Here is a 27,491-nt window from a genome sequence, read left to right on the forward strand (position 1 = left end):
ATTTTGAAATTCCGAAAATAGATTTTTCGAAAATTGTTGACGGGGGGGAGGGGGGGGTTTGTTCCTTAAGGCTTTGAAATTTAAGGGTGTCACTAGGTTTATCTTTTGCAAAGATATTTCTTGTCTTGGCTCAATAGTAACTAAAAGTGCTTTATAAAAGGGGTTGAACACAGCCCTTTTGACCTACTTTAACTTTATTATAGACTGGAGAGATTTGGAATCTGAGATTCGGTATTTGAAGGAGGGAGATCTTTCTGGAATGGAATTGCGACACGTGAAGAATGTAAGAGCTCCTTGAGGATCAAGAATCGGCGTTGTGTCGGTTCTTGCTAAGTATAGCTCAAGTTGTCTTCTGAGATCTGTTGAAGAGGCGGATCAGAAGACGGACCTTCGCGCGCGTCAAGAGGATCAGCACCGGCTTCTTGAGCACTCTACAAATCCAGGACATCGGCGATGAACTTAGCACGTCACTTCTGAAACAGCATCCGGTCTTTCCTTCTCGAAAATATTCAAGAAGCTTCGAACTCTCTTCTGTCACGGAAAAAAATTTATTGGTCAATATTATGCAACATATCTATTGATAACTCGAAGTTTTTAAAAACATAAAATAAAATTTCTTAATAAAAAATGTCAAAAATATAACTTTTAATTTTAAATTAAAAAAATTTTAAAGAAGTATAATTTTCAAGTTTCATATTGAAATTCTCTTATAGAAATCATTAATCACCCTTTTTAATTTATTTTGACGGACAGGTTGAAACAACAGCGATTCTTTTTTTAGGCTTCTATGTCTGAAGCTAAAATATAAGATTATTTCAGCTGTGTTTTATTAATTGATTTCACTAACCTGCCAGCCTGGAGAGAACGAATTGGACTTGAAACGAAATAAAAGACTGAAGCAAAGTAAAAAGTCGGCTCTTATTTTAAGAAAATGCTTACCAAAAACATAGCGGCGGCAAAAATAAAGCAGTAAAGAACAAAAGTCATAATTAAACCGATACTGTAGTCGATCGAATGAAACGATTTTATAAAGAAGAAATATGAAAATCCTTTCAAAGGTCTTGAGCCTTTTCTTATTTTCTTTGGGGTTCGGGTTAGGGTTTGGGTTGAAGGATGAAGGCTTCATGAAGCTTAAAGACGCTTTTTCCTAAAGCCAAAAAGCTGTTCGCCAAAGCCAGGCCGCTGCAGAACAGATAGACATCATGCTTTACATCTTGCAAGCATTTATTCGCCACGAGCAGGAAAGCAATATTCAAAATCACAAGGCTGAAATATTTTTAAGGATAAAAAAAGTTGAAATTTTTACCAATAATGAGCGACAATAACTGCGTGAACGAGCGAAGTGAGCTGCTCTGAAAGAAGAAATGCAAAGATCACTGCGTTTCCCAAGCATAAAAGCCCAAAAGTTAGACATATCCAGAGCAGCCAGCTTCCAGCTATTTCGATGTCCGAAAAGAAGGATTTTTGAATCTGAATAAGGTGATCCATTGCTCTTGGTTTGGCGACCTGTGTTGAAGCCTGAGTCAGAGTCCTGAGTCAGAATTTTAAGAAAAGGATGAAGTGGCGATTCTAGTGAAGGCGCTTTGCGGCTCCGTTTTTGTAAAAGCCGCTACGCGACTTTATTTATGATTTTTCAGGATCCTGACTCAGGTTTCGACACATTTTTAATATTTTTTCACCTTTTTATCAATGTCCCATTTTCGTATTTCGACAGTGTCATTTTTTATCAGATCGATTCGATTTTGGTATGGAATAAGAACACCGTCGTTCTCGAAGTTGGCCTCGGACGTTTTTCGTCCAGAACCAGACGTTTTTTGAAGAAAGTCGGAAATAGGATGGGCAGTGTTTCGCCGAGCTGAGCGCTTTGAAAAAGCACTTGCTGAACGGCTCACTACGCGAGCGCGGTTGTACTCTTTTTTCACGGTAAGAATATCGCTCAACATTTTACTTTCTGACAGAGCAAGGAAAATTCATTTTACCGGTTCCTCCAAGAGAGCTGACTACAGACAATGAGTCTCCGTATTCGTGGCTGTCTTTTTATTGCAGGTCGAAAAATGCTTTTTTACCTGGAAAAAGTAATTGAAAACAAGAAAGTTCGATCCCGCTCCTGTTGTAGAATGAGGCCGTTTCTGTTCTTTCTCTGACTTTTCTTCGCAGCTTTTCATTTTTCCGTTCCGCAGCGAGAAAAAGATACGGCTGTTTGAAATGATTTGGTCGATTCGCGAGCTGAACGAAAAAAGTCACTAAAACAACAATCTTTGTTATTCAGGCAGCTTTTTTCAGAATTCAGAAAATCGAATTCAGAGAGAATTCAGAATAACATAATACCTTCAAATCGACATTGTGATGAATTTATCCGATTTTCATCAAAATTTAATAACTAACGATTTTTCTGTGAATGAAAATCATCCGCGTTTCAAATATATTGAAGCGGATAAACTTCAATCATCTCGTTTTTCCTACAAATGAAAGTCTTCCCCGTCTTAAATTTTGACAAGAATAAATCTTCGAGGAAAGAACAAAGTAAAAATATGGCTTTATTTGCAAGATAAAGTCTGAGGTCCTCATAATCACTTCTGAGAGATCTGCATTTTAACCGATATTAAGTTCGTTAGAATGGCGACCTTTCAAAATTATTTTGCCATCAGAATGAATACCCTGTTTACGATCATCTAGGAATTTACTGGCGCACTTGGATTGAACGAAAATATACTAACCTTGATATTTTTGGCGTGGCTGGATCCTCTGTCTCTTTCTAGTTTTTGATTGTTTGCAAGCAAGTATTTGCTATTTCTCGATAAATTCGGCGAGGCAATCGCTAAACAGCGAAAACAAAATCTGCACGGGACCTGAGAAAGCGTGAGTGTACCTTTCGTAATATATACTAGCCCATAATTTATTCAAAAAGCAAGACGTGCACCGACACTTTCGCATCCTTTCCATGTGACATGGACCATGTCCTGCTCTATAAATTTTAGGGTAGTATCCTTGCAAATCGGTCATTTTCAGATGCGTCGAGAAAATCTTTTCGATCTGATTGTACTCGCTTAGTAATCGCTCCTTCGAAAAAGTATATCTGATTGTTCGCTTCGAGTGCAATTTTTGCGGCGCAAAAATCAGTTTTCCCCAATCTTAACTCGAATCCTCAAATTTTTGATGGCAAAGAAGCCAATTCTTCGCAATCAGAGAAAACGAATTATCATCGATGACGAAGTCTCCTACCTTGTACCTGTCAATTTTGGCAACGCAACACACGAACCAACTCTGTTTGAGTCAATTATGAGCGTGTTTCGGTAAGTTTTTTTTAACAAATTATCAGCTCAATTAACAATTTTTTAGGCAAACGGCTTTCATCTGGATTTTGGCATTTTTCGTCGTTGTTGTCTTCTCGATTTTCGGCATTACTCTAATCAAGAATATTTTTGTATAACTTGCTTTATTTACGGCTTTGGTCGCAATAAAACTCAGAATTCAATATTGCTGTGTGTTTTTTATATTTCTCAGGAGGCAACTTTCTATACAATGTTTACCGGAAAAGTCACAAGTAATTCGAAAGATGTATTCATTTTTTTGAGAAGTTTGCTCTTTCGGTGGTGGGAGAAGATTGACAAAGTGACGAGACCTGTCACAGTTAAAGTATGTTTTGTAATCTCTGACTTTTAACCAGCTTACTCTTCTTTCTCATATTCTCTACGTATTTACCACAAGTGTTAGTAACAAGACATTTCTTCAGATAAGGAACACTTTCAAAGAAACCTAGAACTCGGCTCGGTAACCTGTGTAGAAAACCTGAGTCAGGGTCTGAGTAATCTTTTATGAAAAGCCGCAAAATTGAAAATAGATGAGATAGTTAAAATATGCGAAGCCGCTTTGCGGCTTCGTTTTAAAAAAAGCCGCGTGGCGGCTTTTCATTTTAGCCCTTCAGACCCTGACTCAGGTTTTCTACACTTGATGCCGAACCTTGGAACGAGGAAACAACAGGACTTAAGAGATAAAATTTGAGCAATAGATATTTATATTTTGGAGGAAGCAGTAAGAGTATAAAGAAGGCAGAAAAAAGTACAGTAAAAAGAAAAATCGTGATAAAAATACAAAAGTTACAAATAGGGAAATTTTCGCGCAAAAGTTGTTGAAAATTTTTGTTCAAAATTTCAATATCGTGTTCGAAGAAATGAGACTTTTCCGTCGCAGCAGTGAGAGGTGACGATGTCGCAGGTTTCCCAGTGTTTGTGGCTTTGCATTTCGCGGCTGATTAGTTCGAAGCAGAAGTTGCAAAAGCTCCTGGTGCACGATTTTTCCTTGGCTTGTTCGATCTGCGAGGAGGAAGAGGAAGAGGATGATCTCAGGGCGACTTTTTGACGAGGGGCGACCATTTTGAGCCCGTGGTAGGATTTGAAGCTGTTTCTGTTGAAGTATTTGTTTCGGCACTCGACCAGCTCGATTTGGATGAAGACAACGAGGAAAATATTCACGAGCATTATCTTTTTTTTTTTTTGCTGTAACTGTTCTTGTTTTTTTTTCTATCTCTTGACTTGAAGAGTAAAGATCCGACGGCCCCTCGGTGCTTAAATACTTCCCGAAATCGTGCGGAATCGTCAACTGGTGGCGCAATGGAGCTGGATTTCTTCAGGAGCAGTTCGAGCCGGTTCTGTTTTTCGGAAAATGATACTTCTTGATTTTCGCCCTTGTGGAACTGGTTTTGTTGCTTGAGTCAGCTGACAGTTAATAATTTGATTCTTCAAAAGCTGATGATTAAAAAGGACTGATCTAATACAGATCAAATACGTCAGTGATCACTGATCACGTGATGAAATCAAGGAGGAGAATCTTTTGTTTGCCTTTGGGTTCGTCTTTTGACCTGAATCAGAGCCTGACTCAGGATTTCTACATAGATTTTTGAGCTCAGATGTCGCAAAAATGGGACTAAACCAATTTATGGAAGTACATTTTTGGATTACCAATAAGATTGCTGTATTTGGCCTACCACCCAATCAAAACCGTGATCCATAAAATCACTTCCATAAATTGGTTTAACCCCGAAAATGTGGGTAGAACCAATTTTTGGAACTGATTTTTATGGAAAGGGTTTTCATTGACCGGTAGGCCGAATACAGCAATCTTATTGGTAATCCGAAAATCATTCCCATAAATTGGTTTAACCCCAAAAATGTCAAGTTGATCTGATGGTCAGAAGTAGCTGCAAGTCTAAAGTCATTTTCTGACAGACTTTTTCTCGGATCAGAAGCTGATTTACGCGTTTAATATTTATAGAAATGAGCAGAGATTAGTTTCGCGCTGAGAATAGTAATTCACGCGGAAAATGAGAATTTAGGAAGGAACGCAGATTTGCTCATTTTTCGCCAAAAGTTCAATTTGGATCGAAGCTGCTTTTTGTAGACACGTGAGTAAAGTTATATTACTGTAGCTCAATTCAGAGCTGAAAAGAACGGCGAAGAAAGACAAAAAAAAACCAGAAAAAAAACAGATCCGCAGATTGGTTTTTCCTCAGTTCCCGATACCCAGTATTCCCAAAAAATGCCGAACGTCAAGTTGAAATCTGAACATGTTCCAATGAAAAAGTACTAATGGACAAAGAGCTAATTTCTCCACATTCTGGAAAAAGTGATCTACTGGCTCGACCTCGTGCATATTTCATTTTTTGCATCACGCTTCAATATTAGTAAGTACGCCGCCAAAGGATCGGATCAGCGAGTTGGAGTTGACGATTAATTGAATTTCTGTTGATCAAACTCGTTTCCGCAAAACTTGAATCGGGGTCACCGTACTTTTAGTAAACTAGCTTCAAAGAGCAAATGAATCTCAGAAATTGGGAAAAAGAAAATGACGTTTTTTTGGATGGAGTAAAAACTCTTGTTGATTCATTTTTGTTGCTTCTCCAAATTTATTCACTTCGCAAAATATCAAATTTTTATTTGAAAAAAAAAGCCAAAAAGTAGAACTCATTTTTCCCTTACTTTAGCTCTTGGTTCGGAAACCTGTGTAGAAAACCTGACTCAGGTTTTGAAGAGATGACTTTGAATAGCTGGTTTATTATTCAAGCTATTCGGGACCTGACTCAGGTTTTCTGTACAGGCTGCCGAGTTTCAAAACTCTAGAATCTATAGATTTTTTTGAAGCAAAGAAAGAAAGCCCGTTGAAAGTAGGAAAGGTCGAGACGACGTCGAAAAAAAACGTGCCCCTAATTTTCTTTTCTCTCTCCACTTTTTTGGCGACGTGGAATCGGACGTCTTTACGCACCGGCCGTTGTCAGTTGATCGCCGTCTCCGTAGAAATCAGAGAAGACGGCCAATTCTCAAGGCGCGAAAAACAGGAACAATCTAGACAATCTTGAGTAACCTTCTTTCCAGCGCTTTGCCTGAATTTCTGATCGACCAATTTCTCACGATTTCGATCTCAAGACTTGGCAGCCTGTGTAGAAAACCTGAGTCAGGGTCTGAAAAATTTTTTATGAAAAGTCGCGTAGCGGCTTTTCTGAAAACGAAGCCGCAAAGCGGCTTCGCCAATATTACCATTTCAGTTTATCAAAAACTCTGGCAGAACCTGACTCAGGTTTTCTACACAGGTTGCCGAGCCTAGTTCTCGTTTATTGAACGTCAAACTTGTCCGAAAATATGTTTTGCGGAGTTTAAATTATTTTCGGCTGTGACGCAAAAGTCGGAAGTTAAAAGGGGCAGTTTCGGTGGATTGATCGTCCTAATAGGCACTGTTGTATAATATTATCGTGGCCACGACATTGCTGTGCTTCTTAAATGAAAGAGCGAAATTCCTGCTGCATCCGGTCGCCTCCACGTGGTCAATTAACCGCGAGCTGTTTAGAAGCGACGAAATCAATTCGAACCTGCTCCGTGTCTGACTTTTCGGCAATTTTCCTCGGATTAGCTCTTTTCTACTAATTTAACATAATTTTTTGATTCACGAGCTCACCAGCTTCCTAGATAGATAGAGCACACTTCTTCTTTGGTAGAATAAGGGTGTAGCTAAGTCAAAAACTTTCAAGATTTAAAGCTAAGCTAAGGAAAAAATTTTGCTAAGCTAAGCCTAACTTTTTTACTCGGCTAAGCTGAAGCGAATTTAAAAGGCCAACATAGCGAACCTAAGCGAACTTAGCCAATAAACGAATCTTAGCTGAGAGATTGAAAATTGCGGATAAAAATGACTTAAAAAAAGTTAACCTGGCTTAGCAGCTAAGCCTTTAATAGCTAGTAGCTTAGCTGAGATGTAAATTAAGCTAAGCTCAGCTAACAAATTCTAGCCGAAGGTAAGCTGAGCCGACTTTTTTGGAAAATTATTAAGCAAAGCTAAGCTAAGTTCTTCCTGGGAATAGCTTAGCTTAGCTAAGCCTTATCTAAGCCAGCAGCTTAGCTAGCTTCCCTAAGGCTAAGCTAGCTTAGGCAACAAAATTTGTATTCATGAATTCAGTATTGACAATGCTGAATACTTATTATAATCTTACAGTAAACAAGTTTTTTGTCGGGTAGCATTATTGATCCTTTAAAATTGAGAACACACTTTGTCAAATTTTTAAGATGTTTTAGAACGTAATATTTGTTTTTGACTTGAACAAAATGTTAAATCGGCTTTTGTGATGGCTCAAGTACTTAATTGCCGTGTTGAACATCTTAATGTTTCAAAAAGAACAGGCCCATTTGACAGAATTAGGAGAAACCAGCTTTTTAAATTGAAGATACGACTATTTTTGAGCGCTTTGAACTCAGAATTTATCTTGCTGAGATATATAATAAATAGCGCGATTGCGCAAAAGTGACAGTTTTTAGCCGAAGATATCACCTCTAAGACGCTTGAAAAAGTATTTTTTTTTCTGTTAAAAATCATTATCGAAGCGTTTTTCTTCTAAATTGGAAGAAAAAATATTTTTCCAAGCGTCTAAAACTTGACATCTTGGGCTAAAAACAGCTTATTTTCGGGGAGACACCCTTATTTATAATTTCAGTGTTTTTTCTTCTTCCAAAATCTAAGAAGATAAATTTTCTCCGCAAGAAACTACGGCTCGCTTTCGTCAATGAATTCGGAGTCATGGACATTTGTCTGATGATTTCATCAGTTCGCCTCGACGAGTTGAGTCAGGAGAACATTAAATGCTGTAATCAAATTATTTCCGAGTTGACGCAAGACTGAAACAATACCTCGGAACGTCGGCTGCGTGGCTATCCTTTTTCGCCAGCGCCGTCGCTTTCCAAGCTAAAGTTTCCTTGCCTCGCTATTTTTGAACTCAGCCCTGCTCTTATTCTGAGGGTAAAAGTGGTTTTCAAGACAAGTGCGTGTAGAAAACTTGAGCCCCAGCCTGTCAGAATGGGTATTTTATAGGGTACGTAATCGACCGCCTTGTTTGGCCCAAGATTGGGTGCGAGCTCGACCAAAAGAATTTCAGGCGGCGCTGGATTCCCGGATTTGGACCGCACATTATGTAAAGAGAATCAAGTCAAGACGTCTTGCCCAAGTCAAGGGGGCACTTAAAATTTTAACTGGTGTTAAAACCACGAAGATGTACTTTTTTCCAAAAGCGTCGTGGCTTAAACCAAACTCGCGTAATCTTTAATTGACCGCCTTTCTTGTTAACAAAAAACAAGACTTTCGAGGTTAACCCAAACACGCGCGAGGGCCTCAAATCGCGGCTCAACTCTAAAAACCGTGAACAATTCAAAACTTGAAAGCTTGAAAAAAAGTTGCCTCATCAAAGATTCCGAGTTTCGCAAAGCCGAAATAATCACTTTTAGAGTTTTAGAAAAAAGGGACTCTTCTGTTTGACAAAAAGATCTGTCAGCGTGTCATAATTATTGACGCAAATATTTAAGCTAATATACAACCTTAACTGATAAAATCGTGAAGAGAGAGAGAGTGAGCCCCGAGTTGTAGAGCTTCTAAAAAGCGGGAATCTGGACTCGGCGACCTGTGTAGAAGACCTGAGTCAGGGTCAATCACAAATAGTTTGAAATAGATACTTTACCCTGACTCAGGTTTTTTTGGGTGGCGACAAAAAATTTCGACAAACTTTGCGTGGGCGGCTACTCGGCTGCTGATTGGCCGGTCAGCAAAACGCAGGCTTTTGATTGGTTGAAAATTTTCACGCAAAATTTGTCGAAATTTTTTGTCGGTTCCTAAAACCGTTTTTTTGTAAAAATGTAGACGAGTTGAACATTCGTTTGACGTTTTATTCTACTAATCGCTTTTTCACGAGACCAGTCTTTTTTCGGAGCTGTTCATAATTCGATCTCACTATTTAATCTGGGCTTCAGAGCCCGTTCTTAGGAAGAGGTTTGAAAAGGATTAACTCAGCATTTTACAATTTTCGCTTTATCTTCAAAAATAAAGCAGTTGATGATAGATCTTTCAGACCCTGACTCAGGATTCCGAGCCCAACTTTGTCTCCAATGAAAACCTAATAAGCTTGCTATGAAACTGCTACAGTAACAAGAAGCTACGTAAAGATTGTATATACGCGGATTATCGATTTGCGGATTACGCTGATAGGGGCAATTACGGGCTGAGTGAAGTTGTATTTTTACGTTTTGCTGGAATCCGGTTTGCCCGTGCGCCGCGAATTTATTTATGACATAAATTAGCATCATCCGATAATTATCGCCAAATTCCCCGAAATTCAAAATAATTTACTTTTTTTTATGAAAACTTTAAATTTATATAAAAAAAATAACGCGGGCTTCAAGTCCAAATGACAAGTGAGTAAGACCCGTAATCTGGGAAAGTAATTTTTACGATCGCTTAGGTTGTCTACAAGTACTGTCAACTGGTTATGCTTAGGGAAACTCGATGAAAAATGAGCTTTTTTTAGGGCTTAGTAGGGAGGAAGTATAATACAGTTTTAGAAAGCCCAGGAGCTGGGGATCATTTTGACTATTGATAGTAAGGGGTTTGACTCATGCCCTAGGGCACTTTTGGCCTTCCAAAGGGCCAAATTTCTGGTACTCTTAGGATAAGGGACCGTAACTTCTAGTATCCCGGGTCTATGGAAATAAAACTTATACTCGGTTGTAGAGGAGGCTCTGACGGTTCCGAATATGTATAGAAAACCACCGGGACCCCCACCTCTAGAAGGCGCTAGAGGCTCTAGAAGTTGAGGAAGTCAACCAAAAATCGGTACTTTTTGTCAAAAAAGTGCTGGAAATGCTGTATTTTCATTCGAAATCGATTTAAATAACATTTTTGATGATTCTGTTAGATTAAAAATAAGTTTTGGGGTAATTTTGGGCACTTTTAGGTCATCAAAAGCGAAAACTAGAATTTGCTGAAAATTCACCTCAAATGACCTCAACTGACATTTTTGAATATCACAAAATCGCTAGAAATTATTAATAATCGATTTCGAATGAAAATACAACAATTCCAGCCTTTTTTAGGCAAAAAGTACCGATTTTTGGTTGACTTCCTCAACTTCTAGAGCCTCTAGCGCCTTCTAGAGGTGGGGGTCCCGGTGGTTTTCTATACATATTCGGAACCGTCAGAGCCTCCTCTACAACCGAGTATAAGTTTTATTTCCAAAGACCCGGGATACTAGAAGTTACGGTCCCTTATCCGAAGAGTACCAGAAATTTGGCCCTTTGGAAGGCCAAAAGTGCCCCAGGGCATGAGTCAAACCCTTACTATCAATAGTCAAAATGATCTACAGCTCCTGGGCTTTCTAAAACTGTATTATACTTCCTCCCTACTAAGCCCTAAAAAGCTCATTTTTCATCGAGTTTCCTAGTTATGCTTCGGAAACAGTTTTGGCGTTTCCGAACAAGTGAGTCTATCATTCATAATATTTGTAATTATCGCTGCTCGCCGCGAAAATCGCGAAAACGTAAAACCGTCATCTGTTTTGCTCCGGCCGCAGTTTTACGCTTTGGACAGCTCGTTTGTTACTTTTGCTACTCCCCAAAAACCACAATTCATTTTGCCCAAATCGTCAATTACCGGAAGTCTCCAACAAGGCAGATCTGGATGGCTTGTCAAGATGTGTATAAAACCTGAGTCAGGGTTATGGTAAGGGTCTGGGCTCGGCAACCTGAGTAGAAAACCTGAGTCAGGCTCTGGAAGAGCTAAAATGAAAAGCCGCGTAGCGGCTTTTTAAAACGAAGCCGCGAAGCGGCTTCGCCAGGAGTTTAAAGAAATTTTATATGGATTATTTGCAAAGCCGCTTTGCGGCTTTGTTTTAAAAAGCCGCTACGCGGCTTTTCATTTTAGCTCTTCCAGAGCCTGACTCAGGTTTTCTACTCAGGTTGCCGAGCCCAGGTAAGGGTTCTTCAAAACTTCAAAACCCTGACTCAGGCTTGCTACGCAGGTTTTTCTTCTAAAATGGCGATTTTAAAATACAGTACTTAAGACACCTCCGAGTCTCGGGGTTTGAGCCAAACTCTGAGGGCGAGAATTGTTTGCTGAAAACGTATTTGCATCCTTGTTTTGCATTTTGACCGGTAGGATCAAATGTTATCTCAGCGAGCAGGGATAAGAATGATATAAGAATGAAAACAATGGCCAAAGCAAGGTTGGAAAGTTGTTCCTAGAGGAAAATAAATTAGAGCAGAGTCCTGAAATTTGACGCTTTAGAAATCGCTCTTTTTTGATCCCAAAACCACAAAATTAGTTTTATGCAACATCCTCAATTACAGGAAGTTTGATAAAACTCCAGAGACCTTCCTCAAGTTTGACGACGAGACAATAAACGTCAATTAAACAACGGGGTGAAAAGAGGGGACTTTTAGGGCTCGGCAACCTGTGTAAAACCTGAGTCAGGGCCTGAATAGATCCATAAAAGATCTATCGAACCCTGACTCAGGTATTCTACACAGGTTGCCGAGCTTAGCTCTTAAACTTTGCGATTCTGCCGACGATGTTCGAACTCCTTTGAAAGAGCGAGGGCTAGACTCTGTATCCCGAATTCCCAAAAACACCAAAACAATAAATTCCTAATTCCCAGTTCCAAACCTCAAGAATAAAAAGCCCCAGCTTAGCACGTCTGCTGCGACACGTAAACAAAGCCCCCTTTTTGATAGAATTCTGAATTGCTGCGGTCCCGAAAAACAAGATCGGAAATGAATATTCAATAACAAAAACGAATCGCCAGCTGGGCAACATTAGATGAATATATATTTTCCGGGCAAAATTTGGAATCGAATTTGACGCTCATCAGCAGCTACATTCTTTTTTATACGAAACGCGCTTATTTTGCGGTTTCAATTATGCTCGCCTGCAATTCGCATATTGTCGATTGGAAGTGGTGATCTTTAGGGCGAAAGATTGTCGATTTTCCGTAATGACCATTTTTGGCCTGTGTAGAAACCTGAGTCAGGCTTCGAGAGACCCTAAATGAAATGCCGCTTAGGGTCTTTCAAAGCCTGACTCAGGTTTCTACACAGGCCAAAAATGGTCATTACGGAAAATCGACAATCTTTCGCCCTAAAGATCACCACTTCCAATCGACAATATGAGTCATATTATATGACCATCGAATTGCAGGCGAGCATAATTGAAACCGCAATAAAAATCGACACACACCTTATCGGAGGTCAGCCGCGAAATTTCGTCGCTAAGAAATCTTCGCCTTAGGATTCTTCCTTTTTTAGCTTGTTATTTTATATTTATCCAAGTTTCGGAAAGGTTTGAAATGAAAACAGGCAGGTCTCTAGAAGCGGCTCTAAAATTCGGGCGCCATAATCCACTGTCATCGCGCTAGAAAGCTTTGAAATTTATTTAGGATTGTGATAAATATTCGCCCGTTTAATGTAACTCCCTGCGTCCTAATCCTCGCCCGGCTTAATTCCATTTCTTCCCTAACTGATTTTTCGCCCGAAAGTGCTTACATCAAAGCTGCCTGGATATCGTTTTTCTCCGCAAAGCATTAATTAATCGGGTTTAACTTTCTTTCGGAAATTTTAACGAGACTTTTAAGAAGCCCAAAACTAAATTACTAAAATGATTTTAGAAGCAAGCGTTGTAGATACTAACCCAGCAGCTGGTCTTGACAACCTGTATAAAAAAGCTGATTTAAGGATCCCCCATCGACTTTATCTCAATTTTCAAACAGCGTTTTATCCCCGTATACCCTTAGGATTTTCAAAAATTTTATTATTTTTATGTAGCTTATGAAGATTTCTAGAGCAAAAATGAGTTAACAAGTGGATACCCTTAAGTTATCACTATCAATTTTTTTCAGAATTTCTTTCGGAAAAATCGCTAAAGTCGACGGAGGGATCCTTAATGAAATACGCGGCTTTTCTTTCAGGCACTTTTTGACCCTGACTCAGGTTTTTACACAGGTTTTCGAGTATTTCCCAGCAGGAAAAAGAGAAAAATAATCCTTGGCTACACCCTTAATCTTAGGCCTGCGTCAGAAGTAAAGAAAAGAGTAATTACATCTTTCCCTAAAAAGAACAGATAATGGGTGGTTCCACCCTTAATTTAATTGAAAACCAAGCTGTAGGTTTTCACAACAACGATTTTGTAAACGCTTGACTCTCTAAATTTTTGGTTGAGCTTGTCAAGATGAGCATGATTCGTGTTTCAAATCGAAATTAAATTGTTAACTTCAAAATGTAGTTTGATCAGAAGAGGCGGAAACAAGACGTGTTTTTCTAGCATAACTTTTTTCTCTTTCAATTTTTAGTTTCAACCAAAAATACAATTTTCTTGTCGCCAGTCTGTCCATTTTCGCGTTTGAAAAAAGAAACACTTTTAGAATCGCTAAAACAGCTTTTTATTTATCTTAAACAGCGTGCCATTATATGGTTTTGTAACACTTCTCTGTTTGATGTTAGTTTGATTTGACACACGTTTTTTGGATTTAGATAATTTAGCCAAGTGAAAGAAAGTTCTCATTCTTTCTTGGATTCGAATTCTTGTGCCGAAAGAATTTGCTTTTTATCAGATTACCAGAACTGGTTTTTGATAAGGCGTTTATCATTGAAAGAAGAAAGACATGAAGATTCGGGATTTCTCTCCAAAATTTAAGGGGGTGTGTGAAATCGAAAAACCATAAAATCAAGATGAGTTGATGCACAAGGAATAAAAATTTAGCGCCAATGAATCGGTAAAAATGTCCTAATCTTTTCATAACTACAATTGTTGACATTATAAAATTATACTTAGAACAAATAAGATTTTGTCCTCTTTGACTCATAGACTATGGCTACCTGTAACTAACAATAGGCTCTTCGGAGGCTTCTTGAGGGGGTTGCGTCAAGAACAGGCAAAAAATATTTCGACAAATTTTGCGTGGGCGGCTTCATGGCTGCTGATTGGCCGGTTTGCCGAATCCAGGCTTCTGATTGGTTGAAAATTGCCACCGAAAATTTTTCGAAATTTCTTGTCGGTTCTGACACCTCGAAAGTTTAAGATTGTGACACCCTCATTTTCCTTCACTGAAACCCCCTTAAGCCTAACCCTAACCCCTTACCCCCCAGTAGATAGCCCCTGACCTAGAAAAAGGTCTGGAATCATGACCTTGGTTAGGGTTAGGGTTTGAAATAATTTTTTAGAGCATAAAAATGACATTTGATCGAACTCTTATCCATCATTTGAACTCAATTACTGTTAGTACTCAATTTTAGAGCTCGCGCAAAGAATAACTGTCTCCAGAATTGAGAAGAGTTTCAAAATAAATCGCGAGTTATAAAAATCAAAGCGATTTTTCGGAATAAGAATTTCAATTCTTGCCCAATCACTAATTAGATCACAACTCGGGCACAATAAATCGAATCAAGTGTTTGTCGTAATACTGTTTGGCGCGTTTTGGCGTAGTAGGTGGCGCTCGCGAGCTGTTTTCGCGATTTCTCGCGGGGTTCGATACGCGCGCCGCGCTCTCTGACCCCACCTCTCAGACGACCCTTCCGGTAAGCGTTTTTCTTGCATCATTACTTTGCAAACTGCGGAGTTCTTACAAGAGATATAAAAAATAGGAGCTTGATCCTCGATTTTTATAATTTTGAAAAAGAGTTTTTGAAAAAGTGCGAAAGAGAGAGAGAAAATGAAGATTAGCAGCTTTCTCTCCTCGACCGGAGCTTTTGCGCAAGAAGCGACCACGGCTTTTCCCTTTTTTGGAACAACGCAGATGGACCTCTCGATTCTCTGGGGCACTGATCAGCCCAGTGTTGCCAATCTCAAATCTTCAGTAAGTCTGAAAATCTAAACTGGGCTCGGGCTTGTGTTGAATACCTGAGTCAGGGTCTGAAAGAGGCTTCTTTTATAGAAAGATATTTTCAGACCCTGACTCAGGAAACCTGTGTAAAAAACCTGAGTCAGGATCTGAAAGGTCTTACTATAAAAGAAGCCGTTTTCAAACCCTGACTCAGGTTTTCTACACAGGTTTCCGAGCTCAAAATCTAACTGCCCTTCAATTTATCAGGAAATGTCGAAATTAGACGCTTCTTTGTCGAGAAAATTTCCAATAAAAAATTCTGCTAAAATCTTAAATCAATAATTTTAACACAAAACTTTTATTTTACAAAAAAAAAAATAAAAAAAATGAAAATAACTAAGATTTTTATTCAAAGATGTGTGGTTAAACCAATTTATTAAAGTGATTTTACGGATCAGGCTTTTGATTGGCCGGTGGGCTAAATACAGCAATCTTATTGGTAATCCGAAAATGCACTTCCATAAATTGGTTTAGTCCATTTTTTTCAATATTTATGAGTTCTCAAAAAAATAGCTTTCATTAAATGAAAAAGCTTTGCAAGAAAATTGCTTCCACGACGATTTTTTGACATTTGAAGCAAGTGGTTCCTGTCGATCAAAAGTAAAATTAAAAGCTGATTTTTCAGAACGATGCGTTTAACTTGAAGCAGCCGATTCAGCCTTTCGGGAGCTTGAATTTGCCGAGCAAAATCGAGCAGCAGCAGCAGGCAACGACGATGTTTTTCGAATTCGATGCTTGGGCGAATCCGACGGTTCCATCTTTTCAGGAAGAAATTCAGCGAAATCCTGCACAGAAAGTGACGAGTTTTGACTTTGCATTTGGAGAGCCCACAACTGCGCCAGATATTGTAAGTTTGAATGAAAAATTTATTTCGCTATTTAAAAATTGGTTAATCATCTGAGTGTCCCTCGGGATTTTCGGATTGGCGTCTGAAACCGACAAAAAATTTCGACAAATTTTGCGTGGGCGGCTACTCGGCCGGTCAGCTAAATCCAGGCTTCTGATTGGTTGAAAATTTCCACGCAAAATTTATCGAAATTTTTTTTGTCGGTTCCTGACACCAACCCGGATTTTCGAGTTGTTTTTGGATCTAGGCGAAGCCGATCTGTGGCAAACCCTGACTCAGGTTTCCTACACAGGTTGGAGGGTCCGGACCCTTATCCGTTAAAATGGGTCAGAAACCGGAAAAAATTCCGACAAATTTTGCGCGAAAATTTTCAATCAATCAAAAGCCTGAACTCGGCTCAGTGGCCAATGAGAAGTCGAGTAGCCGCCCACGCAAAATTGGTCGAAATTTTTTATCGGTTCCTTCACCCGTTAAAATGGGGGCCCCCTATTTTTAAACTTCCACACCTCTATCTATTTTTCGCTTGGTGTTCCCTTAAAATAATAGATAAGGGAAAATATTGGACAATTATGATTGTTGGCGATTAAAAATTATGGTTCTATTAATAACTCTTAATTGGTACAAAGAACTCCTTCGGTAAAACAAATGTTTCGCCTGTTTTGAGTAAAGAAGGTTGGACACGATCTTCGGTCAACAAAATTAGCTGCCAGCAAATGTGAAGCAGCTTTGAGAAAGACGCGTTGATTTGGAGGCAATTATTCCCGATTTCGCAAAAAAGTGCAGCGAAATAAAAGGATTGAGAAGGAGCGAGAGGCTTCTCTGAGAATGAAACCGATCTAAGCCGCCTTAGCCGCTCAATCGCCGAAATCAAAGAAACTAACTGAGCCGAGTTTAGACCAGAAGAACTCTTAACCACGTGTTAACGAGTCGATGTAGTGCAACTTTTGTGTTTGTTTTAGACGATATCCTCGACACGTTCTGATATTAAAAATCTTGGACCTTGTTTTTTTTCTCAGAAAAAAAACGAGATAGTAATGTCTTGTCCTAATTGCGTTAAAAACCTGAGTCAGGGTCTTTAACTGGGCTCAGTAACCTGAGTAGAACACCTGAGTCAGGCTCTGGAAGAGCTAAAATGAAAAGCCGCGTAGCGGCTTTTTTAAAAACGAAGCCGCGAAGCGGCTTCGCAAATAAACCATATAAAATTTCTTTAAACTTATGGCGAAGCCTGACTCAGGTTTTCTACTCAGGTCCTGAATCAGCTTTAGATTTTGCCCCATATTGAATATTCTAGCTTCGCTAGAATTTTAAATATCCAATCAAAATTTTGCTTTTTTTTTTCAAATTTTTTGCCATTTTTTCGATAATAAAAGAATAGAACGAGAAAAGTACATATAGTAAAAGTACATAGAGGTAATTCTAATTTGAGCTTGCCCTTTGCGATCATTTTAGAGCGGGGTGTCTTGAAAGGGACATAGTAACGGGGCTATAAATTCGTGATGTCCCGAGAAGATGATACATAAACAGCATTTTACGTTTCCTGTTTACGTGTTCTCCTCGTCTTCGGAATCTCCGAATAAGGGTCTCGCATCAATAAACGAACTGAAAAGGGAAGATTCTTCTCTTTTGAGTTGCTCGTTTTCTTATCGCGCTGGCGTCATTTTGAAAATTTTAGAAAACTGTGAGATGGTCTATCGCAACCGCTCGAGAGGTTAATTGGAGCCTGGCTAGAGATTTCCTGCCTTTTTAAACCGTCTTTCAAAAATAAGGAAAAAGACGCCTCTTTTCACGTCTTCGTTTCTGACAGGCTAATTTGAACTCTTTACAAGAGCGCTTAGGTAATTTTTTATCATTCCAAAAAATGAATAGAAAAAAACTTAAGGCTTTAGACCTCGATAAATCATTTTTACTAAAAACTGTAAATTGTTAATTTTCGGAGCTCACAGCAACCTGTGTCAAAAACCTGAGTCAGGATAGAGATTCGCTGAAGCCTTTTCAGGAGGTTCGTATAGGCTTTGGCTCGGCAACCTGTGTCAGAAAACCTGAGTCAGGGTCTGAAAGATCTTATTTACGCGGTTTTTTTAAAAGCGGCTTCGGAAAATTATATTTCAAATCAATTTTCAGATTCCGGCAAAGCCGCGGCTATTCGTTAAAGATCACTCAGACCCTGACTCAGGTTTTCTACACAGGTTGCCGAGCCCAGTACAAAACCTTAGTAAGGGTCTCGGAAGATCTTCAAAGAAAAGCTTCCTCGGGGTTATTTTCAAAATCCCGAAAAAATGTGTCAATTTTTGACAAGTAGCGAGGGCTGTCCCCTTAAGATATCTCCAGAAGTTGAGCAGTTGAGAAAATGATGCTTCTATTTAGATTAACAAGTCTCGGTAATAACTCGCTCAAAATCGAAATTGAACATCGTTAATTATCAATTAGGAAACACCCATCACCGCTTTTTTTTAGCAACTGTTTTTGGATGAAATGTTTTTCCAATTTCAATTTTTGAAAAAAAAGAGAGCTGCTTCGAAATTGGGCAAAAATAGGATTAGGGAGCGACACGTGTAGCAGAAATCACTTCGTGCGCGCCGAGCTCATATTTTCTAATCCGCTTTTAAGCTGGAACAAATGGCTCAAACTTTTGTGCAATGTATTTTCACGTTTTGCTCCCCTCAGCAAATTACGTTCGCCAATTTAATCTTGCTCCAATTTTGCGATTTTGAGCGGTCTTCAAAAGCGATTTTCTGGGCATAAACCTCCTAACACTCGTTTCATACAGGCTTGGGTTCAGCAACCTGTGTGGAAATCCTGAGTCAGGGTCTGAATGATCTTTAATGAATAGCCGCGGCTTTGCCAGAATCTGAAAAATTGATCTAAAATATAATTTGGCGAAGCCGCTTTAAAAAAAAGCCGCGTATATGAGATCTTTCAGACCCTGACTCAGGTTTTCTACTGAGCTCGGCAACCTGTGTGGAAAACCTGATTCAGGGTCTGAATGATCTCTAATGAGAAGCGGCGGCTTTTTTTCAATGAAGCCGCAGAGAAAAAAAGCCGCGTCTACGAGATCTTTCAGACCCTGACTCAGGTTTTCTGACACAGGTTGCCAAGAACAATGTGCGTATGGAACACATGAAAAATAATTCGATTGTTCTATTTTGGCCAATCAAAAGCTCAAATTTCGTTTCATTCTATTTCTTATTCCTGGAAATTTCTGTAGCGCTCAACCCGGCTCATTTGGCCGATTAAAAATTCGCGAAACTAGTTTTCTAACACGAAAAAGCGTATCTGTAAGTTTCTCTTTTCAGAACATCTTCTTGAAGAATTCACAAGAGCTCGCCGTCGACAATTATTCATTGGGCACAACTGCGATGGATTTCCTTCTAAACGGCTTCTACACGACTGCGGCGATGCCACTCTTCGAAACCACAGGTGAAAAGCAAAATAATCTTTTCATTTTTGCTGGAACGCCAGTTTTCTAAAGCGGCCAAAGCAAAATTCCAACAAGCGCTCATGACAAGGCGTTTTGGTCGATTACTGGAAATTATCCCTTCTTACTGGAAATCGAACAAAACTGCTCACAGCTTCAGTAATTATCCGCAGCTAATATTACAGTTAATTAATTAGAAATATTTCAAATTATTTATTACTGATAAAATATCTTTTTGGAACCTTTTTTGTATAATATTTTTTTAATAATAAAAAAAAATTTTTAATAATAAAAAAAATTTTTATTAATAAAAGAAAAATTTTAATAATAAAAAATATTTTTTTAATATTTTTTAAATATTTTTCTTTAATTTTTTTTTAATAATAATTATCATTACCTGAATTTAAGCATAATCATATAAATTTAAATTAAAAAGTATATTTTTTAATGAAATTAATATTTTATTCAATAATTTTAATTCAAAAAATTCGAATAAGGTCCTCCACATTGTAACTTGCGATTGTACAGACTATACCGGTATGACAGTTAATTTTCCGCTTCATATTCTCGGATAATTCATCTATAGATTCCCAATTATGATCATTCTCTTCGTAAGAGAATTTTATTTTTGCGATAGAAAGTAAAGACAGCCGATAGTGGCTTCTTTTGAAGTCTGCCGATATAATAATTTATTTCGACTGATAGACGCATTTTTTATCGTTGTATTTTAATGAAAAATCGATCACTGACAATTTAATAAATTTATTTTTTGGAAAAATTCAGGAAAGAGGGCGGCATTTTTGGATTACCAATAAGATTGCTGCATTTGGCCCACCGGCCAATCAAAACCCTGATCTTTAAAATCATTTCTATAATTTGGTTTAACCCCTGATCTCGGCAACCTGTGTAGAAAACCTGAGTCAGGCGATTTCACGAAGCGGCTTCACGTTTTTCTGACCCTGACTCAGGTTTTCTACTCAGGTTGTCGAGCCTTAGGCTAGTAGTCTTTCTGGACTTAGAGACAATTTGGCAAACAAAAATCTAAATCCGCTGAATTTGTAAATCAACTTCCGCTGTTTTCATTTCCAACTGTTCCATTCGACTCAAGTCTAGTTTAAAATCAAGCAGGACAATTAGTTCCTTGAGCGTTAATAATATTAACATCAGTTTCAATTATTTTCGGGATTATTTTTAGAACGATTTCGGCTCCGTTAAGCTTTCCTTTGATAGTGTCAATTTGTTTTAGCGCTGAATCGTAGCTCTGCTCAAAACAAGCAAAAAAATGCTGTCCTCTAATTGATTTCTGATTTTGAATTTTGGAGTTTCGATCGCTGCGGATTTTGAGATGGCGATTTTGAGTTGACCCATCACCTAACTTTAAAGTGGCAATTTCCGCGATCCGGACCGTTAATATTTTCCCTCCCTCTTCTTCTTATCTAATCTTGCAATCGTCTTCCCGACTCTGAGTTGTCACAATCTGGGCTCAGCTACTCTCGGCTAAGAAACCTGTGTAGAATTCCTGAGTCAGGGTCTTGCTTAGCGGCTTCGCTCCGTGGTACTCAGGACCCTGACTCAGGTTTTTACAAAGGTTGCCGAGTCATATTCCCCGCGCTTAAGGGTGTCAACAACGATTGGGTTAATGTTCTTTGGCGAAATCGTTGTTGACACCCTTAATTTTAAAATGACAATTTTACGATATAAAATTTAAGAAGCGAATGCTCTCCCTGTCTTCACAACTGATCAATCGGAAATCATGGAAATCAACACAACACCAGCTACAGTAGCAAAAGACGAAGTGGACGAAACTCTCGACCTTGGCGCCTTCGAAGGTAAATTGAAACAACTTGAACTTGATTTAGGAATGTACGGGAAGAAAGGCAGCGAGGAAGAGTTTGAGAATTTGGAGAGTCAGAAACTCGACACTTTTCAAAATCAAATCGACGCGCTCGGAGTTACAGTCATTCCCTTTGGCGGGCGCGATGATCAACCTCCACGTTCAAAGGAAGAAACGTAAGTGTTCTTTTACCGGTCAATCCGACTGCTTAGTCCCCTCTTTTCCGGGAAAAAAATTAATCAAGTCCTCCTCAAGTCCGATGCATCATTCAAAAAGTAGATTTAGTAGCATTAACATTCAGTAGATCAGAAATTGGGCAAAACTGGAGCCTCTTTTCCCGGGAGAGTAAAGTACAGCTCTCAATTATTCATTTCGACCATCGACTGTGTCTTTTCTCGTGAACGTGTTTTAAAAAAGTACTTTCAGAACAACACTGTCCGTCGAAACAACCACCACTTTTGCGGAACCAACGTCGACCACGCTCAATCTCGATGTGACATCTACCTTTCCAACAACAACTACAGTTGCGCCAACAACAGTGGAGCCAACGACAACTAGTCTTCCAACAACAACTAGTTCTATTCCAACGACTACGGAAGAAATTCTTGCCGAGACAACTTCCACCACTTCCACAACCTCAACAACAACAACAACCACTTCGACTACTACTACTTCTACGACTACTTCTACGACTACTTCTACATCAACGACCACAACTTCCACCACAACAACAACTCCACTTAAAACTATCAAAATGACAACTATGATTCCAACAACAACAACAACAACATCAACCACAACATCAACTACATCAACAACAACAACAACAACAACATCAACAACGTCGACAACAACAACTACAACCACAACGACGACAACATCCACAACGACATCCACAACGACAACCACGACCACTACAACGACGACAACGACAACTACAACCACAACTACAACCACAACGACGACGACAACAAGCACAACAACTCGAAAAACAAGCAGCAACATAACTTCCACCGAATCATCAAAAACCACGATAGTGTCCACAGAGCAGTCTCAAAACGAGGAGACAACTTCTATCAATCCTCGAATCCAGACAACGACAATCGAGCCGTCCTCGTCGTCGCTGGTGAAAGCGTCGACGTTGCTAATCGCCTGCGTTTTAGCGTTTAATTTATTCGTCTGAACAAGTAGATTTTCAGTTCCAAATCGCAATTCGACCCTAACCCAAAATCGACAACCTGTAAAAGTTTCTGTACAAAGTGTTAAATAAATAATCGTTTTTTTCTCAACATTCTCTACACTATTGGTGACGGCACCAACTCATCAATAAACTAACGAGATGCAGCTAAAAGGCAAAGTGCAGCTGCAAAACAGTTACATTCAACTAATTCCTCCAGAAAAGAGAGAAAGCATGCTGAGACTTTTTTATTCAAGGGTGCAAAATTACAATTTCAAGAATTTACTAGTAGATCTTAGAGAGTTAGGTTGCATTGAGAAGCAAGTAAGGAAGACAGGAAGGGCCTATCTCAGCAACCTGTGCAGGAAACCTGAGTCAGGGTTCTGATTTGCAGAGACGCGGGTTTTTGAAATATTCCACAAACCTGACTCAGGTTTTCTATACAGATTGTTGAGTCTAGCGCTCGGAAAGGGCAACCTCTATAGAAAACCTGAGTCAGGACTTGCACAGGACCCTGACTCAGGTTTTCTATACAGATTGTTGAGTCTAGCGCTCGGAAAGGGCAACCTCTATAGAAAACCTGAGTCAGGACTTGCACAGGACCCTGACTCAGGTTTTCTATAAAGGAAATGCTGCGCTCAGTTTTTGAGTAACTTTGAGAATAACAAAAGCCCTCGTGATCCCAAGATTGAAAATAATAGCATAATAACTAATTAGGAAAAAGAGCTCAATTTTATACGACAAAAAAGAAACTCGAGCTAGCAATTAGGCTTCGTTAAATTCAACGTAAAAAAAGAACGTAATTGTACCCGCTGAAGCAGCAATAGTAACGATATGCAGCTCGAGCGTTATTCCAAATCTGCTCAAGGGATTTATCGACACACAAGACCTAGGTGCGTTCTTTTTCATTTTGCAAGCTAAAATGTTTATTTCGAGAAAAATTTGCTTCGTAAAAATTCTTCAATTTCAGTTATTATTTCAGGAGAAAATATGGACTATGGAATGAATTTTAAGACGCCTGGACGGACTGGAAAAAATGATATTATTTGTAAGTTGAAATTTTCTATGAATGATTTATGGTTAGGGTTAGGGTTATTTCGCTTCAGCAACTTCTTTGGAGCTTAAGATAGTGATACCCTTATTCTAAGGAAAGTATAATGCATAATTGTTGAGTTTTTGGCATTAATAAGAGAACTTATCCTTGAAGCGGAATAAGGGTGTCACTATCTAAAAATATGAAGGAAAATCCGAATATGCTGAATTCCCCCAGTATTAAGATAGTGATACCCTTATTCTAAGGAAAGTATAATGCATAATTGAGTTTTTCAAGAGCTTGTCCTTGAAGTGGAATAAGGGTGTCACTATCTAAAACTATAAAGAAAAATCCGAATATGTTGAATACCCCTTAATAAGGGGCCCTTTTTATTAAAATTATCGATGAACCAAATTCCTCTTACCAAAATTTGTAGCGTCGATAATGACGATAGCTTCAAATGGGCCGCCCGAAATGGACGACATGTATTACAGTATGTGAAGCGGCGTAACGCAGCGATGGCAAAGTCATTTAATAGTTCACTCTTATTTTAACCATTGATGAATAAATAAACATAACGCGAGTTTGGACGTATCTCCTGCACCTCTTCTTTCGCTTCAATTCCAAATTCCAATAATTCATAATTCAATTTAATTTTCGCTTTTTCGAAACTAAAAGGATCGAGGAGTCACGTGCCCAAAAACGGATGATCCTTTCCTAATCCGTGACAATGACATTCACAAGCTCACTTGCTTTTTCCTCGTAAGGGAATGTACCAAACGAGGTGAAAAAACAGCTTACTTTTTCACTTCTGGCAGATTTTGTTAAATTTGATTGCAGCGCAATTTCCGAAGAAAAAAGACAATTTTCAAGTGAACAGCAAAATAAAATTAGTTTGGTAAAAAGAAAAACAAAATGAGAAGAACCAAAACTTATTACAGACCGTCTGATTTTTCAAATGATTCAATTGGGGCTCGAAAACCTGTCTAGAAAACCTGAGTCAGGGTCTGAAAGCGGCTTCCTTTATAGAAAGATCTTCTCAGACCTTGACTCAGAAAACCTGTGTAAAAAACCTGAGTAAGGGTCTGACAGTTCTTTCTTAAAAAGAAGCCGGTTTCAGACCCTGACTCAGGTTTTCTACACAGGTTCCCTAGATCAGTGTTTTTAACATAGCCGCAAATATTACCATTAGAATATTTTGCGGCTTCGTTTGAAAAAGCCGCTACGCTGCTTTTCGTTTCAGAACCTGACTCAGGTTTTCTACACAGGTTTCCGAGTCTAGCTAAAAGAAGATATTTTCTGTCAAGAATAGTGACCTCGGCGGTAGAGAAATGACGGCTTTATTTTTTATTTAATTAAATCTAAACTCTCAATTTTCTGGTTTTTGGGCGATAAGTTTGAAATACAAATAATTTTGGAGGATTAAAATCTGTTTTTGTTTTGTCAATCAACAGCGATTTTCGAGAGTTTCTTTTTCGAAAAAGCAAAAAATTTTCAATTTTGAAAATTCGATCGAGCTAGCGGCGTGGCGAGTTAATCCCGCGTTGTACCACGTCCCTTTTTTCGGCTCTGGAAATTGAGGAAAAACGAACGCGAAAGATAATTTACTTTTTGTGTAAGGGGCTTTTAATCCCATTCGCGCGTGTCTAGTTCCGCCGAATCGAGGATTATGGTAAAAATACACTTATGGTGAATGAATTCGAAGTTTTTACAATTTTCGTCTTTTCTAAAATCTCGAGTCCTTCAAATTGTGTTCCAAGCATAAACAGACAAATTGAGCCCGAAGAATTCTGCTTCAGTTGTTTTTTAAGGGGGTAGACACCAAGAATCGCGACTTTTTGTGTCTTTTCTCTGAAAATTTTAGTTATCGTAGTGACACCCTTATTTCATTTCACCAAAAGGCCGTATCCTTTATTCAGTGCTTATGAAGGCTGGGATTGGCACCCTGTGTGGAAAACCTGAGTCAGGGACCTGAAAAATCCTTGTTAAAATTGCCTAGAACAAATTCAGAACCCTGACTCAGGTTCTCTACACAGGTTACCAACCCCAGCCTTTATAAGCACTGGATAAAGAATAGAGCCTTTTGGTGAAATAAAATAAGGGTGTCACTACAATAACTTAAATTTTTAAAGAAATGGCTGCTAAATCTAGTATTCAGGCACTGGGCAAAGGGTTGAGCTTTCTTTTGGCGAAAAAATAAGGGCGTCAATTCGATAAATTTTGAAATGATGAAAGAAAGTAAAAAATGGCGATTCAAGATGTCTTCTACCGAGTTTTGAAGGTGCCGCAAGATGATATTACGCGAAGGGTTAGGACAAGTCGCGCGCACTTGATTTAACTGATTATGAAAATCAAGAAGCCGTCGCAATTCAAACTTCTTAGAATGACGAGAGTTTCGAATTGATTAGAATACATCTTTTGTTGCTCCAAACTACTTTCTATTTTCTATTCAGCTCTAAAATTCAAAAAAGAACACTATCTTGCCTCTTGATTGGCCTGATCATCCCTTCTTATTTTCGATCAATCAGCGAGCTTGATCAAGATGGAAAAAGTTGTTATCTTTCGGAACAATTGTTGATTTTCGATTTATTTTATTTGACATAATTTCAAAAACTATTTTTAAAAAGAAAAATCTGAAATATTTCGCGGAATTGCTTTCACTCTAAATAACCACCGTGGTCGATTTATGCCTGGACTAAGAGGTTATCGACCTTAATTTCGACCCCTGTTTAGTGTATCGCAAAATATAGCAGTTTCAAAACATAAAATTCGATGTTACTCAATTCGTGTTTACAGCTATAATCAACTTTTAAATTTCAAGCGTGCCTCAATTTTTAGACTCCGCTTTTTCATAAATTTTGCAAGAAAAAAAACTTCTAAATGCTTATTGAGAATAATCCCTGCCTCCGAGAAATAGCAATAGTTAGCTAAAACGCAAGAATAAAGTTTAGATTTGAAAATGTAAGTTTTTAAACTTTCGCGTCTTGCAAAGTGAGTTAACACTGGTTCTGTTTATGTCTGATTCTTCTTTGCCAGGTGCGCCAATTTTTTGATAAGCGGAGAAAATCGACAGCGATAGAAGCAGAAAAACCTCGATTTCGCGCGTACTTACTTTACTTCCCCAGAATTTTCCGCCGATTTTCGGTGAATTTTGCTGGATTTTTGGACTGAACCAACTTTTGGAAATGAATTTTCGGATAACCAATAAGATTGCTGTATTTGGCCTACCGGCCAATCAAAACCTTTTCCATAAAAATCTGTTCCGAAAATTGGTTCTACCCGATTTTTCGGGTTGGTGTCAGGAACCGACAAAAAATTTCGACAAATTTTGCGTGGGCGGCTACTCGTCTGCTGATTGGCCGGTTAGCCGAATACACCTGTTTTATTGGTTGAAAATTTTCACGCAAAATTTGTCGAAATTTTTTGTCGGTTCCAGACACCAACCCATTTTTCTTCAAGAAAATCTTCCAAGAAGGAAGTGGTAACTAAACGTGACAGTGAGTTATTAAACGAGTGTTTTAGTCGTTGTCCATTCGGCTTTAGAAAAGAGGGCTCAAGTAGGTCTGCTAACCTCAAGGCTGCCCTTGCACGTGTTCCTGTCAATCAGAGGGATAATTTCGCTTTCACTCGGATGTGGCAACACTTTGTCCGCGCAGCAGCAGATAAAGCGCGCACCAGATTGTTACTTTGTAAGACTTGGTTTCCTGACTCCAAACAGTTCTAAAAAGCGATTCTTCAATGCTTCATTCGCCATCTCAAGAATAGAAAGGGAAAACTTGGTTTACAAGGAGTCTGTCATTTCTCATAGAATCTCGTCTCGGGAAAATGTGTAGAAAACCTGAGTCAGGGTCTGAAAGCGGCTTTGTTTATAGAAAGATCTTTTCGAATCCTGACTCAGGAAACCTGTATAGAAAAGCTGAATCAGGCTCTGAAAGCGGCCTCTTTAGGTGAACGATCTTTCACGCCCTGACTCAGGAAACCTGTGTAGAAAACCTGACTCAGGGTCTGAAAGCGTC

General features: G+C 38.8%; 1 protein-coding gene and 3 long non-coding RNA genes across 4 annotated transcripts; 2 read left to right on the forward strand and 2 right to left on the reverse strand.

The window, feature by feature from the left end:
• Positions 1-719: 719 nt before the first annotated feature.
• On the reverse strand, positions 720-1,051 carry LOC145710138 (uncharacterized). Its single transcript, XR_014135008.1, has 3 exons — positions 940-1,051; positions 848-893; positions 720-797 (listed from the first exon to the last, which is right to left on the reverse strand). It is a non-coding gene; the product is annotated as an uncharacterized LOC145710138 (long non-coding RNA).
• A 94-nt stretch (positions 1,052-1,145) lies between these two features.
• LOC145709864 (uncharacterized) lies at positions 1,146-1,908 on the reverse strand. Its single transcript, XR_014134950.1, has 3 exons — positions 1,680-1,908; positions 1,307-1,470; positions 1,146-1,266 (listed from the first exon to the last, which is right to left on the reverse strand). It is a non-coding gene; the product is annotated as an uncharacterized LOC145709864 (long non-coding RNA).
• Positions 1,909-14,902: 12,994 nt separating this feature from the next.
• On the forward strand, positions 14,903-22,551 carry LOC145707073 (uncharacterized). Its single transcript, XM_081784551.1, has 5 exons — positions 14,903-15,142; positions 15,795-16,016; positions 19,310-19,433; positions 21,141-21,441; positions 21,692-22,551. The coding sequence occupies exons 1-5, from the start codon at positions 14,999-15,001 to the stop codon at positions 22,446-22,448; spliced, it is 1,548 nt and encodes a 515-aa protein (XP_081640677.1). The 5' UTR covers positions 14,903-14,998; the 3' UTR covers positions 22,449-22,551.
• A 709-nt stretch (positions 22,552-23,260) lies between these two features.
• LOC145710142 (uncharacterized) lies at positions 23,261-24,045 on the forward strand. Its single transcript, XR_014135010.1, has 3 exons — positions 23,261-23,335; positions 23,425-23,490; positions 23,912-24,045. It is a non-coding gene; the product is annotated as an uncharacterized LOC145710142 (long non-coding RNA).
• The last annotated feature ends 3,446 nt before the right edge of the window (positions 24,046-27,491 follow it).

The sequence above is a fragment of the Oikopleura dioica genome, chromosome XSR (genome assembly GCF_907165135.1).
Source record: "Oikopleura dioica chromosome XSR, OKI2018_I68_1.0, whole genome shotgun sequence".
NCBI classification, from domain to species: Eukaryota; Metazoa; Chordata; class Appendicularia; order Copelata; family Oikopleuridae; genus Oikopleura; species Oikopleura dioica.